The sequence below is a fragment of the Enoplosus armatus genome, chromosome 5, assembly GCF_043641665.1.
Source record: "Enoplosus armatus isolate fEnoArm2 chromosome 5, fEnoArm2.hap1, whole genome shotgun sequence".
In the NCBI taxonomy this organism is placed as follows: Eukaryota; Metazoa; Chordata; class Actinopteri; order Centrarchiformes; family Enoplosidae; genus Enoplosus; species Enoplosus armatus.
Genome location: NC_092184.1, coordinates 18526620 through 18541825, shown reverse-complemented (window position 1 = coordinate 18541825; position 15206 = coordinate 18526620). Strand labels below are relative to the sequence as shown.

General features: G+C 42.5%; 1 protein-coding gene across 2 annotated transcripts; it reads left to right on the top strand.

Annotated features, from left to right (window-relative positions):
* Positions 1-11804: 11804 nt before the first annotated feature.
* fzd9b (frizzled class receptor 9b) lies at positions 11805-14902 on the top strand. Of its 2 annotated transcripts, XM_070905564.1 has the most exons (2): positions 11805-13334; positions 13392-14902. In XM_070905564.1, exons 1-2 carry the CDS (start codon positions 11917-11919, stop codon positions 13672-13674), a joined length of 1701 nt encoding a protein of 566 aa, XP_070761665.1. In that variant the 5' UTR covers positions 11805-11916; the 3' UTR covers positions 13675-14902. The 2 variants fall into 2 exon arrangements, with proteins under 2 accessions (XP_070761665.1, XP_070761664.1); XM_070905563.1 differs by having other exon boundaries at positions 11805-14902.
* The last annotated feature ends 304 nt before the right edge of the window (positions 14903-15206 follow it).

Here is a 15206-nt window from a genome sequence, read left to right as displayed (position 1 = left end):
AGCACATGTTGCAACGTTTTTATTTATTTATTTATTTTTCTCATCATGAAGATTTTGTGATCTGACATGATAAACTTGTCTTTTGACATAACAAAATAAATGTTGCTGCTTTTGCTGTTATTAAATAGGAGGAAGTGGAGACGTTTGTTGTGTTGTTGTTGTTGTTGTTGTGCCAAGCTCACAGTAATTATTTTGTAGTAATGAGAAAGTGACACATAAATTACACAGATGTCCATTTGTAACACAACAATTGCATTAAATTGTTTTGTGATTGATACTTGAGTGGTTATGTGTTGGTATGCTGGTTTTTGGTTACGTTTTTTAGACATGATTGTGATGTCATACTTTGACTTGATTTTAATGGATGAAGAGGTGGACAAAATAACAGGAACATGTTACAATATAATGAAATCCGGTACAGCAGCCCAGACGCAGTCTTAAAGTTAAAAACTTTAAGCTCATATTTATTGCAGAGATATTTACTGTATATTGTATTGCAACAAACTGCTCCTGACATTTTGCATGCCACATGTTTATCGTGTGTCTATTTGTCCCGTGAAGTCTTTCTTTTGATCAAGGTATCAGTTGAATCAGGATCCAAATAAAGACCGGTGGTTAAAGAATCTTTTTATTTCACAGCGCAGCACAAAGCACTGCAGGCAGAGTTAAATCAGACTGTCCTGCTGTTTTATTGTAGCTAACTCATGTTGATAATCACTTGATAACACGACACTATAGACAATTACACGCACGGGAATGTCGGCCGGGAATGCAACATGTGGAATATCAACAACTGCTCCCTGCTGCCAAATGCATAATCAAGTTGTTTCGGTATCTCCAGCTATCTAAAGCAGCCATCTTTCAGCTATCCTAAGCAGCTATCTTATGTCTCTGTCCCCTCCGACATCAGACGGGGACAGAACAGTGAGAGGCAGACAACACTGGATACACTGATAGTGCAGGGGTCTTGTTTTCCCTTGTGCGTTGCCAGGATGTGATGTATAAATAGGCACCGAGCTGTTTGTGCGTGAGTGCAGGCTTAAGTTATGTGACTATAGCTTGATAGGGGCTGTACGTGGCTGCGAGGCTGCGGCTGGGCGGACAGCTACGGTGGGTCGGGCTGTCGGTGTCTTCTCATGTCCTGAGATCTGAGAGGCCTCTCGCAGGAGGTGGTGACGGGCGGCAGAAGGGCACGGATTCAGAGTATTTTAGTGTTAATTGAGCTTATTGGCCTGCTATTCACAGCCTTGACATGTGATTGATTTAAAGGCTAGTGTGAGACCGCGACAGGGCTGACCTCTCTGGTGGCGGCTCCTTAGATATGGCCTCAGGACTGCACAGCTGTGAAGAATAATCCTCTCCCTTCATTTTTTTTCTCTTTTCAAAGAAGAGCGAGCAGTCCACCCTCCTTCAGTATTTTATGAGTTTTCCGACAGTGTGGAGACGAAGGAGAGGAGAAGGGAAAGAGAGGAGGGAGAAATGTGAGGGCCTGGCAGGGGGCTGGGACTTGAACCTGAGTGCCATGGAGGGTTTTCCAGACTGGTGCTCTAGTTAGACCAGCTGCTATCAAACATTTACCAGGGCCTGTTTAACCTGTTTACAATAAAAAGATTCTGTAACTTTAAACCTGATTTCCTTCATTTTCATGCAAGGATTTAAAACGTTAAAGGAATAGATTGACATTTTGGGAAATATGCTTATTGGCTTTCTTGCTGAGAGTAAGATGACAAAAGTGATACCACTCTCTTATCTGTATAGTAAATATGAAGCTACAGCCAGCAACCACTTAGCTTAGCTTAGCATAAAGACGGGGATGGGGGGGGGGGGGGGGGGGGGGACGGGTAGCCTGGCTCTGTCAACAAAAAACAAAATCCACCTCACAGCACCTCTAAAGCTCACTAATTATACACGTTATATCTTGTTCAATCAGTACAAAAGAGCACAGTTTGTGGTTTCACTGCCAAGAAATAGTCAGACACATAACCCCCATAAAACTGCAATGTGTCATTTTTAAACTTTGGGTTTTGTACTGATAAAACAAACAAGATGTGTGAACGTGTTAATTTGTGAACTTTAGAGGTGCTGGTAGACAGACTTTGGTACCTTTGGATGGAGCCAGGCTAGCTGTTTCCTCATGTTTCCAGTCTGTATGCTAAGCTAAGCTAACCGGCTGCTGTCTCCAACTTCATATTAGCATACAGACACAAGAGTGCTATCAATCTTCTCATCTAACTCTCAGCAAAAACGTTGAACCTTTCGCTTAAATTGAATCTCAAAAGTCCAAATACTTTGCCCCCGTCTCTCAGTATGATTTCAGAAGATTTACTGAGCATATTTGAAATTCAAGTAAACCTTCCTATATGTTTTTTTCATTGTGTAAGTACAGTTTCTAAAGCTGATTGACAGGCCTTGACAAAATAAACGGCAACTTCAAGTGTTATTTCAAGTCAGATATGCTTCTTGTACCAGTGCAGGATGCCTGCGGAGAATTCATATTCTGGGAAAGAAGAATATAACATCTTCTGCAGTTATACAACCTTGGCAAACAGGCATTGTTTCTTCTCATATCCTCCCACGAAATTCTAACAATTTAAACTATAAAATATTATTGTTTAGGCTTCCATCCCCTAACAACTTTATCTTTAAATATTTCTAAATCCTCTAACAACACTTTGCCAAGAAATAGTCTGACACATAACCCTCATAAAACTGCTATGTGTCGTTTTTAAACTTTGGGTTTTGTACTGATAAAACAAACAAGATGTGTGAACGTGTTAATTTGTGAACTTTAGAGGTGCTGGTAGACAGACTTTGGTACCTTTGGATGGTGCCAGGCTAGCTGTTTCCTCATGTTTCCAGTCTGTATGCTAAGCTAAGCTAACCGGCTGCTGTCTCCAACTTCATATTAGCATACAGACACGAGAGTGCTATCAATCTTCTCATCTAACGCTCAGCAAAAATGTTGAACTTTTCATTTAAACTGAATCTCAAAAGTCCAAATACTTTCCCCCCATCTCTCAGTATGATTTCAGAGGATTTACTGAGCATATTTGTAATTCAAGTAAACCTTCCTATATGTTTTTTTCATTGTGTAAGTACAGTTTCTAAAGCTGATTGACAGGCCTTGACAAAATAAACGGCAACTGCAAGTGTTATTTCAAGTCAGATATGCTACTCGTTCCTTTAACCTTGCTCGCTCCGCCGCCCCCCTCAGTCCATTTTTAGTCCTTCCAGGCCAGCCTGGCCGACAGTCTAAAGTCGTTCACTCGCTGCACTCCGACCCATAGTGAAATACAATCAATCCCAGCACTTACCAGTGCAGGATGCCTGCGGAGAATTCATATTCTGGGAAAGAAGAATATAACATCTTCTCCAGTTATACAACCTTGGCAAACAGGCATTGTTTCTTCTCATATCCTCCCACAAAAATTCTAACAATTTAAACTACAAAATGTTATTGTTTAGGCTTCCCTCCCCTAAAAACTTTATCTTTAAATATTTCTAAATCCTCTAACCCCACTTTGCCTCTGCATAAAGCCTCAGCCATTCAAAACACCCCCCACCCCTCTCCACTACGACTGTATGACCGCGCAGTAGTATTGCTTTCAACTGCATTGCTCCCCAAGGACATCCAAGAGTGGACCTGAGTGTGCCCAGAAACTCCAGCCTTTAAAAACAAAGCAGAGACGTTTAACTGTTGCAAATTGAGCCATTCAGCATTAGCTTTCCAGTGCAAACACCCACATATTGCACGCATGACATACATAAACACGCGTATATCTTTAGTCTATTTGTTTTTTTGTAACATGGTTGAAGGACTGAAGATTATAATCCATATTTACTGAACTCTTCATTTTGACCTCTGCATTATCTGCTTACACAAACGTTTGGGACACTGTTGATACTTTGATAAATCCCTCTCGCAGGAACTAAGAGAGCCTATTTATTTTAGAAAATCCTTCAAAAATGTTTCGCTCTTGTTGGCACCTCACATTCAGGACATATACAGAAAGTGCGTGTGGACACCGAGTCCAGCAGAACCAGAGAGAGTGTTGACATTCGGACTTTGTGATCTCTCAAAAGTATGGATAAACATAGTTAAACTCTGAACTGATGAATTTTAAATGTGGTTACTTTACCTTCATGTCTGAGGTAACGTGAGAAAACATCCCATTGAGGACACTTCAGTGCTGTTGTAAACATCTGTAACTCTATTTTTGTGTTTCTCTGTTTGTTTTTTTTTGTTGATGATTCAGCTGCAGGACTGAAAGCCTTTAGACCTCTTTCCCACAGGAGCCATTTTAAACTTATGTCACAGTCGGGGTGGGATAGTTCAGAGTAAGGCCAGCTGTTATGTACCAACTGCTTCACTTTAATTTCAAGACAAACTATTATTGTTCTGTTATAATAAACACATGTATCTATGGTGACGAATCCATGTAAAAGGTAAAATTTATATTTAAGACCCAGATTTTGCAAAAGGGGCTGTAACTCAATATCAGATAGATGTCCATAGATTGTTGAACATGCAGTCAAAACTCACTTTTAATGTCATATACAGTATGTGGACTGTTGACTTAATTTCACAAGAGCAACTAGTGACAAATCTGACAACTTTTCAAATATGTTTAGGTTTCCAGTTTTCTCTGATGTTGATTTGTGCGTTCTTATTGATTCCAAAAATCCACTTAGCTGCTTCAATATCAGGGTCCTGGTATTGTGCATACTGGCTCACTGTCACGACTTACTGGGACACTTAATGTTATGAGCAACACCTGTGCTTTTCCTGCAGTCAAAATGTCTGCTGTGAAAAAGACCTGCTGCTGTGAGCGAATGACAGGACAGCTCCTGTCAGAGCAGGTAGATATGGTAAACATCAGAAAAAGATGCATAAATAACTAAGATGGGTCATAAGTTACGGTTGAATAGGAAAGTTTTTCAACATAACAACATTATACCCAAACTTAACCATCTCAAGGCTTACGTTTTACCTAAACCCAGCTTTTGAATCACAAATACCCATAACCCTGGTGAGATCATACTGCTTCTGGAGTACTGTGCAACCCCCCTCACTCTGAACAAGGGACTGTAGAAAATATATCCTATTTATATGAACCATCATCTGGCAACTTGTAGAAACTGTTTTAGCAACAAGTAGCCGCTGCCCTTGAAAGAGAACTGGCAACGCTGCTAAAATGTTGCCTGCAGCCAGCTGGTAGCGAAGACAGACAACTTCTAAATTCAACCGGTACCCTAGTTTCCAATACCGATCTTTGGTTTGTATGTACTATATGCAATAGTCTTATAAATATAACAGTGTGGTAATGGATGTTAAGTTCAAAACAGCTGCAGAAAATAGCAGTGACTGTGCCCTAATTCTATAACATATGGTTATACTATAAAGTGTACCCTGTACATTCACTGTGCGTTGACAACAGTGTTTGGTGGTGCAAGAGCAAGAAACTACTGTACTAAACTGATGTTTTTACAATCAAGAAAAGATCTGCAGCGATGGACATGCATGCATGTAACTCCAGCACCGATTTTTTTAATCTGAAAACTTCACAAATAGCTGTCAAAAATGTTTTCCAAGGATTTATTACTTTAATTTCTGTGTTTTGAGCTGTTGTTCCCGTTGCACCACCATTCACAGTTATTTCACCCTTTTTCCAGCTGTGAGTAGCTCCTCCATTTCCGCTGTGTATTGCACTGTGGGACCCTCAACAGCTCAATCATAAATCAAGCGATTATAGTATGAGTGTATTTACATACCATCAAAAAAGTTAGTATGTCTAGTGGCTTGATCGGCTTGGATACATTAATATTCGCAGTTCTAATCAGTTATTTGTGCACAAATGCATTTCAAAAGAACTTGGATCATTTTTAAACTTTGTGACAGTGAAACAGCTAAATTATCCACTTACTTCCAGTAGTGCTGGCATTTTGAGGATATGACAGCGGCGTCATTCTTGCTACCTGCCACAGGCTGTAAAGGACATTATCTCATTTCAAAACACTGGAGGATGAGGAACACAGATGGACTGAGGTGATGAATCAGGCCCATTCACTCAGTCACCTAATAGCACTACATAAAATTGCATAACAGTGAAACTGAGACATTTCGTGCATACTGTCCTCTCATTACAGCAAATAACTATTTCAAATTGCGGATTTGGAAAGGAGTGAACAATGTCACTTAAAGAGACATCATAACTCTCTAGTCGTGATTAGAAAACAAGAAAAACTTTCAAACTCTAACTGCTGCTAACTTTCACTCGTCTCCGGTGTCTGCTCATTCCCCTAGTACTGCATAAATTACTACACAATATGAACAAAGAGATAATTACATGATCCAAGCCTCAACAATTTGCCATTATGCTCCCTGTCAAAGGCACTACGCTGGTCCAGATGTATTGCTTTGAGTGTGAGGTGTCTCTTATTACACCCATAACAATCTCAGACAGGATAGTAATGTCATGCCGGGCTGTGGCAAGGCTCTCCCATTGTTCTCCACGGGATGTTTATAGCTTTGTGCCTGATATATGATAACCAATAAGTAAGAGGTAGTAATTACAAGGCCCACACTCCACCGGATCGCCTGATGAATGCGTGAAATAAAAGATGGGGGGTTCTTTGTGGAGGCTAGTTATTACAAAGACACACAGAGACTTGTCATGCGGCCGTATTATGAGCGGGAGAGCGTAAGCAGGGGGAGAAATAAATAGCATATATCCATTTCCTCCACCAAATGGCAAAGTAAATAGCACTGACCCTCTTAAAACAAATCAGCTGCAAGCCAGCAAATGTCCAAATCAAAATACTCAGTTGCACATATTCCTTCTCTTTCCCCATTCTCTGTTTAGGTCAAAAAGAAATAACACAATTAGGTGAAATAAAAACATGCAAAGAAAGCACAATGGTATCCTATTGTAGGGCCCAGGATACTGAGCAGTGGTGCGGTCAGACCTTGTGTCTCCTAAACTAATCGACACAGAAAAGCCACCCAAACTCAATGTACTCAATTTGTAAATCAAGCCAGTAAGTGGTATCACAATGGTTTAAAGGAAAAGTTTGACATTTTGGAAACTACACTTATTTGCCAAGAGTTGGATGAGAAGAATGATATCACTCTCATGTTTGTATGATAAATATGAAGCTTCAGCCAGCAGCAGGTTAGCTTAGCTTAGTGATGGGAAACAGGGCTAAACAGCTAGCCTAGCTCTGTCCAAAAGTGACAAAATTGACAGGGGTTATTTGGCGTAGTCCCGTAACTTATGCCAACATATGCCAATGAGTGAGCTTTAAAGGTGCTGGTAGGCAGATTTTGTTACCTTTGGACCGTCAGACAGAGGCTAACTGTACCCCTGCCTCCAAATGTCTCAAATAAATGGTTCGACATTTTGGGAAATACAATTATTTGCTTTCTTGACGAGATTGAGGTGAGAAGATCGATACCATTCTCCTACTGTACTTGTCTGCGTAAGCCTAGAGCCAGCAGTGGGTTAGCTTAGCTTAGCTTAGCATATCGACTTAAATAGGGGGAAGAAGCTAGCCTGGCTCTTTCTGACAGTAACTCACTAATTATCACGTTACATCTTGTTTGTTTAATTTGTACAAAAACCAAGTGTAAAAACAACACAACAAAAGTGCTACCTGGAGCCAGGCTAGCCATTTCGCCTTGTTGTCCAGTCTGTGTGCTAACCTACGCTAACCATCTGCTGGTGGTAGCTTCAAATTTACCATGCAGATGTCGCCTCAACTAACTCTCAGCAAGAAAATTGTATTTCCCTAAATGTAAAGCTATTCCTTTAAATGACACAAAGAAATACATTCTGAGCAAACAAAACAATGAATCAGTTTTCTTTATGTTATGTTCTTACTCTGACCCTCACTGATACAGATTGAGGGTCAGTTAACTATAATCCAAACTGCTTTGAGGGTCAAACCTTGATCCACCAGCGCTCTCACTTTAAGAGGCTTTGTGACTTGGATACTAATACATCCTGATATGTACTGCTTACCTTGGAGAAAGATATCTGATATAATCTGAGGCCTTCTAAGGGCACACTCCAGGCTTCTCCAGGCTCTCTCCAATGACCCCTTGTCTTTGAAGTGTGAACTTGAAAACGGTAAGAGTGGAGAGGCTGCTGAGCAGTAATGGAACTTCAGTCAAAGCATTTCTATTTGATTCACCAAAAGCTTCAGCGCTGATGTACAATAAGATATCATCTCGGAGTCTGGAATGTATTTCCTCCCCCGCTCAATCAGGCTTAATTTGCAGTTGGAGGCTTTTTTTTTTTTTATACCTGACGCCAGATCTGATAAAGCCTCACAGGCTGCCTTCATCTAGCTCAATTTGTCATCTAGAAAGCAGGATATTTCCTTTCAATGTATAGCCTGATAACACAAAGTGCAGTATTTAAGGGGCAGTATTTTTACACCTCATTGGACAAGATCAAAATATTGTGGGATACAGTTGTCTTAAAGGAGCATTTCGCCATTTGCTTTCCTGCTGAGAGTTAGCTGAGAGGATTGATACCACTCTCATATCTGTACACTAGCAGTTTATTACCTTAGCTTAGCAGAAAGACTGTAAACAGGGGGACACAGCTAGCCTGGCTCCTCCAGACAGATCTTGTTTGTTTAATCTGTATGAAATCTGAAGCTCAAACACTACAATTTTTGGTTTTACGGCCAAGAAATACTTACACAAACAGCACATAACCCACAATAAAACAACGAAATGACACTTTTACGCTAAGATTTACATATAATTTGTTAATTAGTGAGCTTTAGAGGTGATGGTTGTTGGATTCACCTTTGGACAGAGCCAGGCTAGCTAGTCCCCCCCCCCTTCAATCTTTATGCTAAGCTAAGCTAATGGCTGTTGGCTCCCGTCTTATGTTCAGCATTCAAGCATCAGAGTGGTATCGATCTTCTCATCATTCATCGCAAATAAGCGTATTTCCCAAGATGCTGAAATATTCCTTTAAAAAATGTAGGATTTTCTGTGTTTTAGTTCAAAAGGCCACAGCATCATGTTTACTTCTCAAGACATTCAATACGTTGCCAGCGTTGACCTAAATGTTACGAACAACAGGTCATTCTCAGACCAGACAAGTGCAACACAGCCTTCATCTGAGTTTTAACACAGGGGCTAATAGAGACAGTATGCAGTTGACAGCCAATTCAGTCCTGCAGGGCGAGAGGCCAAAATCCTTGAGTTCCACCCCTGTTTGAGAAAAGATCAAATGCTCAGTGCAACAGCTGTGGAGCTGCATGCTCTCCCCATTCAGCCACTAGATGGAAACAATAGTCCTCTGCTCAGCACAATCACTGCTGCATCCATTTGTTGCCTGTTATGCCTGATTCTGTGCACTGTTTTGTCTTTTTCCATCATGCCAATTCAAATCATCCTATTTACGGATTCATTGTGCATGTGTCTTTGTGTTTTCAGAGAGACCATCCTTCAACCGGCCCACCCTGGAGGCACCTGCTCCTGCTGAAGTGTCCTCAAGCAAGGCAGTGAAACCCCTACCAGCTGCAGGAGTGCTTTGTTTTATAGGAGAGAACTGACCTGCAGGGCTCAATAAAGTTTCACATTATACTGCATGAAAACATTAGCACAAAATGGTGACAGAGTAATTATTAGTCAGCAACGGTAAAACGCCACTGGGATTATCATTTTACAAGAGGAGCAGACTTTTTTCTACAACTATACTGGAGGAAAATCAACTACCCAGAGTTTGACTCACTGCAGTAGAGGCAGATTTCTTATTATGGATCCAGAGGGGAAAGTTGTTGCCTCGCCTTTTTCATTTTCTTCTACAGTTCATGTAAGTACTTAATAAAGGATTATAATGATTTTTGATCCATTTGGTGGTTTAATATGACTCTTTGTGTTGATAACTGACTGTACAGTCTGAACCTATACCTGTACATTTCTTGAGTATTTCCATTTTATATCACTTTGTACTTTTACTGAGGTGTTTCTACTTTACTTGAGCACTCCAATGCTACTTTATACATTTTACACCATTACATTTATCCAACAACTACAGTTACTAGTTACTTTGCAAATTAAAAATGTATATAATACATATAAGATAAGCTTATAAGTGTTGTGATGCCTTGCATAAAACTACCCAACAATTGATAAAGTATTTAAAATCGGTTCCATCTAGATCAGCCATGAGGTTTTGTGGAAGACCCGTGTGTCAAAATCTTGTTTTAATACGTACAAGTATATGATAAAGAATCGGTGCGGCCACTAACACAAACATGTTTTGATTTATTTGTTCTGACTGTACATTCATCTTGCAGTTACCAGCACCTTGCTCTGCCGCACACACTTTCACTAGTTATAATATTAGCTTTCCAGTTAATATTATGCTTGCATGGTGTGGAGTCTTAAATAAATGTTTGCATTTAATCAACTTATAATTTGTGGACCACAGGGTGGCTGGGTGGGTGGTGGTGGTGGGGTATACAGGGGCCCACGGCTCATTTTTGCCCTGAGGCCCCTTGCAGGTTAACCCGGCCCTGAATGCAGGACGTCTCCTTGTAATGGAGTATTTTTACATTTCTACTTTTACTTAGGCAAGAGATGTGAATACTTCTTCCACCACTGTGCTTGAGTAATGATAATCCAATAAAGCAGTGGGCCATTCTGCAAAAAGAGCAGTGGTAGAATTATTCAGATCCTGTACTTAAGTAAAAGTAGCAATACTACACTAAAATACTTAAGTACAAGTAGAAGTCCTGCATTCAAAATGTATGGATAGTATCAAAAGTAAAAGTATTCATCATGCAAAGAAATACACCTGTGAGTGTTATATTATACATTGAATTATCAATACTGATGCATCAATGTACAAATAGCATTTTACTGTCGTAGGTGGTCGAGGTAGAGGAACATTTGAACAGCTTTATACTGTTTTATGAGCTCACCGTGTGTGTTTTTGTATGTAAAATCTTAATCTAAGTTAAAATAAGTTAAAAGGACAATTTTCCTTTGATTTGTAAGCACAGTAGTGAATGTACAGTCCACCACTGGAGAAGAGAAGGCTACTTCAGGTACACTTTGTTGATAATACTTCTGTACTTTTACTTCATTTACATTTTGAATGCACTTTTACCTGTAGTGTTTTACACTGTGGTACTGCTAGGCTATTTTACTCAAGTAAAACGTTTGAATAGTATTCCAAGCTGACATGTCAGAGGTATTTGACCGTCCTCCAGCATCTGTCTGATAATTTTCCTTGTGTGGTGCCGCCGGTTGAAATGTGAGCGTCACGGAGCGCCCACCCCCCTCCTCCTCTCTGTCTCTCCCCCTGACTGGAGTCCCACTGAGCGGCTCTCAAACTTCAGTGTGGAGCCTGAAAGCGGAGGACGAAGAGCAGGAGCCGACAGACAGACAGAAAGGCAGACAGACACAGAGAGAGAGAGAGAGAGAGAGAGAGAGAGAGAGAGTCGCAGCTAAACTGCCTTTTTGGAGCCGCTACAAACCTCCCGAAGAGCCGCTTTGATCTCTGCTTCGTATCAACGTTTGCTAACGGTCGGTGTGAGGATTTACACTCAGCTCTCGGTGTTTGATTTTGATGATTTTCCTCCATTGTTTGTCGAAGTTTCCGACTGTCACGTCTTAGTTACGGACCTTTATCTCGACTGCCTGTGGGATTAATCGTTTTAATTCAAGACTGAATAATTCAACACTTAGTTTCTTTCTGTGTACGGCTGTTTTTATTTTTTATTTTTTGGAGTGTTTTTTTCTAACGGAGCGGTGACGGTAAAGGCAGAATTTGGACCTGCCTTCGCCATGGGGAAATAGCGGGGATCTCTCTGTAGCCGACCCCGTGTTTTTGACTTTTTCATGATCATTTTTGAAAGACAAGAGCTCCGTTTTTGACTAAAACAATGAGCATGGATGGTTGTCCGTTGAAGGTGGCGATTTTTTTGTGGTGTCTGCTGGTGATTTCTGGCTCCAGCTTTGAGATAGGCTCCTACGACCTGGAGCGAGGCAGACCAGCCAAGTGCGAGCCCATCGTGATCCCCATGTGCGAGGGGATCGGCTACAACCTGACCCGGATGCCCAACTTCATGGACCACGACGACCAGAAGGAGGCTGCCATCAAGCTGAACGAGTTTGCCCCTCTGGTGGCCTACGGCTGCGATGTGCACCTCCGCTTCTTCCTCTGCTCCCTCTACGCCCCCATGTGCACGGACAAAGTGTCGACCTCCATCCCCGCCTGCAGACCCATGTGTGAGCAGGCCAGGGAGAGGTGTGCCCCCATCATGAAGAAGTTCAGCTACACCTGGCCGGACTCGCTCGACTGCTCCAAGCTGCCCACCAGAAACGACCCCAACGCGCTGTGCATGGAGGCCCCCGAGAACGAAACCAGGACGGAGGGCAAGAAAGGCGAGGGCATGCTTCCGGTGCCCCCTCGCCCCAGGCAGCCGGACGCCAGCAGCGGCCGTTCTCCGGGCAGCATGGGCTCCTGCGAGAACCCAGACAAGTTCCAGTTTGTGGAGAAGAGCCAGTCGTGTGCGCCGCGCTGCTCGCCTGCTGTAGACGTCTTCTGGTCCAGGCAGGACAAGGACTTTGCCTTCATTTGGATGACAGTGTGGTCCATCCTCTGCTTCATCTCCACTGCCTTCACCGTCCTGACCTTCCTCCTGGAGCCTCACCGCTTCCAGTACCCCGAGCGCCCCATCATCTTCCTCTCCATGTGCTACAACGTCTACTCCGTGGCCTTCATCATCCGCTCGGTGGCCGGGGCTGAGAACATCGCCTGTGACCGAGAGAACGGCGAGCTGTACATCATCCAGGAAGGGCTGGAGTCGACGGGGTGCACCATCGTCTTCCTCATCCTCTACTACTTTGGCATGGCCTCTTCTATCTGGTGGGTCATCCTCACCCTCACCTGGTTCCTGGCTGCAGGGAAGAAGTGGGGCCACGAGGCCATCGAAGCCCACAGCAACTACTTCCACATGGCTGCTTGGGGCATCCCCGCCCTGAAGACCATCATCATCCTCACAATGAGGAAGGTGGCCGGAGATGAGCTGACGGGGCTGTGCTACGTGGGGAGCATGGACTCTGGGGCGCTCACCGGCTTCGTCCTCATCCCTCTGTCCTGCTACCTGATCATCGGCACCTCCTTCATCCTCACGGGCTTCGTGGCTCTCTTCCACATCCGCAAAGTGATGAAGACGGAGGGCACCAACACAGAGAAGCTGGAGAAGCTCATGGTGAAAATCGGCATCTACTCCATCCTCTACACGGTGCCGGCCACTTGCGTCATCGTATGCTACTTCTACGAGAGGCTAAACATGGAGTACTGGAAGCTGAGGGGGCTGCAGATGAAGTGCGGATCGTTCAACGGCCTCAGCAGCGACTGCTCGCTGCAGACGTCCGTGCCCACGGTGGCGGTGTTCATGCTGAAGATCTTCATGTCGCTGGTGGTCGGCATCACCAGCGGGGTGTGGGTGTGGAGCTCTAAGACCCTGCAGACCTGGCAGGGCCTGTGCAGCAGGAAGCTGGCGGACAGGACTAGAAGCAGGAAACCCTGCAGCGGCGTCAGCTGCGGCAGCACACACTGCCACTACAAATCTCCTGCTGTGGTTCTGCACATGGCCAAGACTGACCTGCACTCAGACAACCCCACACATGTCTGAGAGGGACACACACACACACACACACACACACACACACACACACACAACACACATATTCCCTGAGTAAGGAGCTGCTAAAGACTTTGTAAGAAGATGAGTGGTTGAATTGAACTCAGTTACTGCTCTGCTGCTGCCGAGGGACACACAGGCGTCACTATGAGAAACTATCTATAAACAGTATTCAATGCATAAAGGGAAATGTTCAGTATTGTTACCCATATTTTTCTGTTCCATAGTGTTCTGTGCTTTAGACATGCCCAGTGTTTCAAAGCAAAAAAAAAAAAAAGACTGTTATGGGAGGCATCATGGGAAATATTCTCCTACCTGAACGTGGCATGATGAACTGTATAAATCTGTATAAATGTTTTATTTATTGTAAATATATTTAATTTAAAGTTCACCTCTTATCAGATTTGTTGTTTAGTTGCATTTATTAAAAGGTAAAGGGAAATTAAGTGCCTTTTATAGGAACTCTGGCCTTTTATGGAGGGTAATAAATTTGTGGAATTGACGTTCAGCTTCCTCGCCGCCTGGTATTATTATTGTCATTTAACTGTCACAGTAGCTGACCGTGAATAGTTAACCATTCTAACAGTCTTGAACAGCCTCAGATTTAATAGTCACAAACGATTGCTCATTTCGGTCTTGTTTTCCTGATTTTCCTGCCATTCTCCAGGGATTCACGCATTTTTTTTTTTTTCTCTAATGTGTTGTCTCTCCAAGTGCATGCCACACACCCCAGAGGCGTCCCCGACAATAATCCTCAAAGAGAATCGCTGATGAATAGAGTGACAATCCGTGGAAAAGTATTAATGTTTGCATCATCGTCTTAAAAATGCAGGAGCAGTCTGCGGAGGAATATATTTAATTAATGGCTGTTTTAATCCTTCCACTGCATCACTGTTGTTGCCCTCTTGCTGCTCCATTTGATCCCCGTGCAAACAGTCAGCACTTTGATCTGAGAGGACAAATCTGGAGTGGATTTCAGCCTCGTTGCGTGGTTTCACTGACAGACTTAAGTTAAGCACAGGCTCAAACTTGTGGTTGTTCATTGAGCAGATGGATTATTAACTTAATATTTAAGTTTATGTGTGGTTTGTGGCTCTAGGAAGCTGTATTTCGGATGCTAATGAAGGGCATCCCTCTATACAAAAGATCCACATCTTCATGTTTGTATTTGACATACTGCAAGGCCTTTTGATTGGCTAAATAAACAATGTGCCATTAATTCTTGAAGAGTGACCATCAGGTATAAATAATCACTTACTGAACTCACAGAAAAACTGTGCATAATGTTATTTTCCTTAAATGAATACCTAAGTTGGGATCTTGCAACTAACATTTCAGTAATAAAGTCCATTTTATTATGCACAAGAGTCGCCGTGTTCTCAGATGGTCCATAAAAAAAGTGAAAATAAATAGCTTGTACATTACGGGACTTTTAACAATTTAAGTGCCAACGTAAATTGCAGCGACACCCGGCAAGTCATTCCACAGCAAACACACAGTGTAAATTACAGAGTTTGACAGCA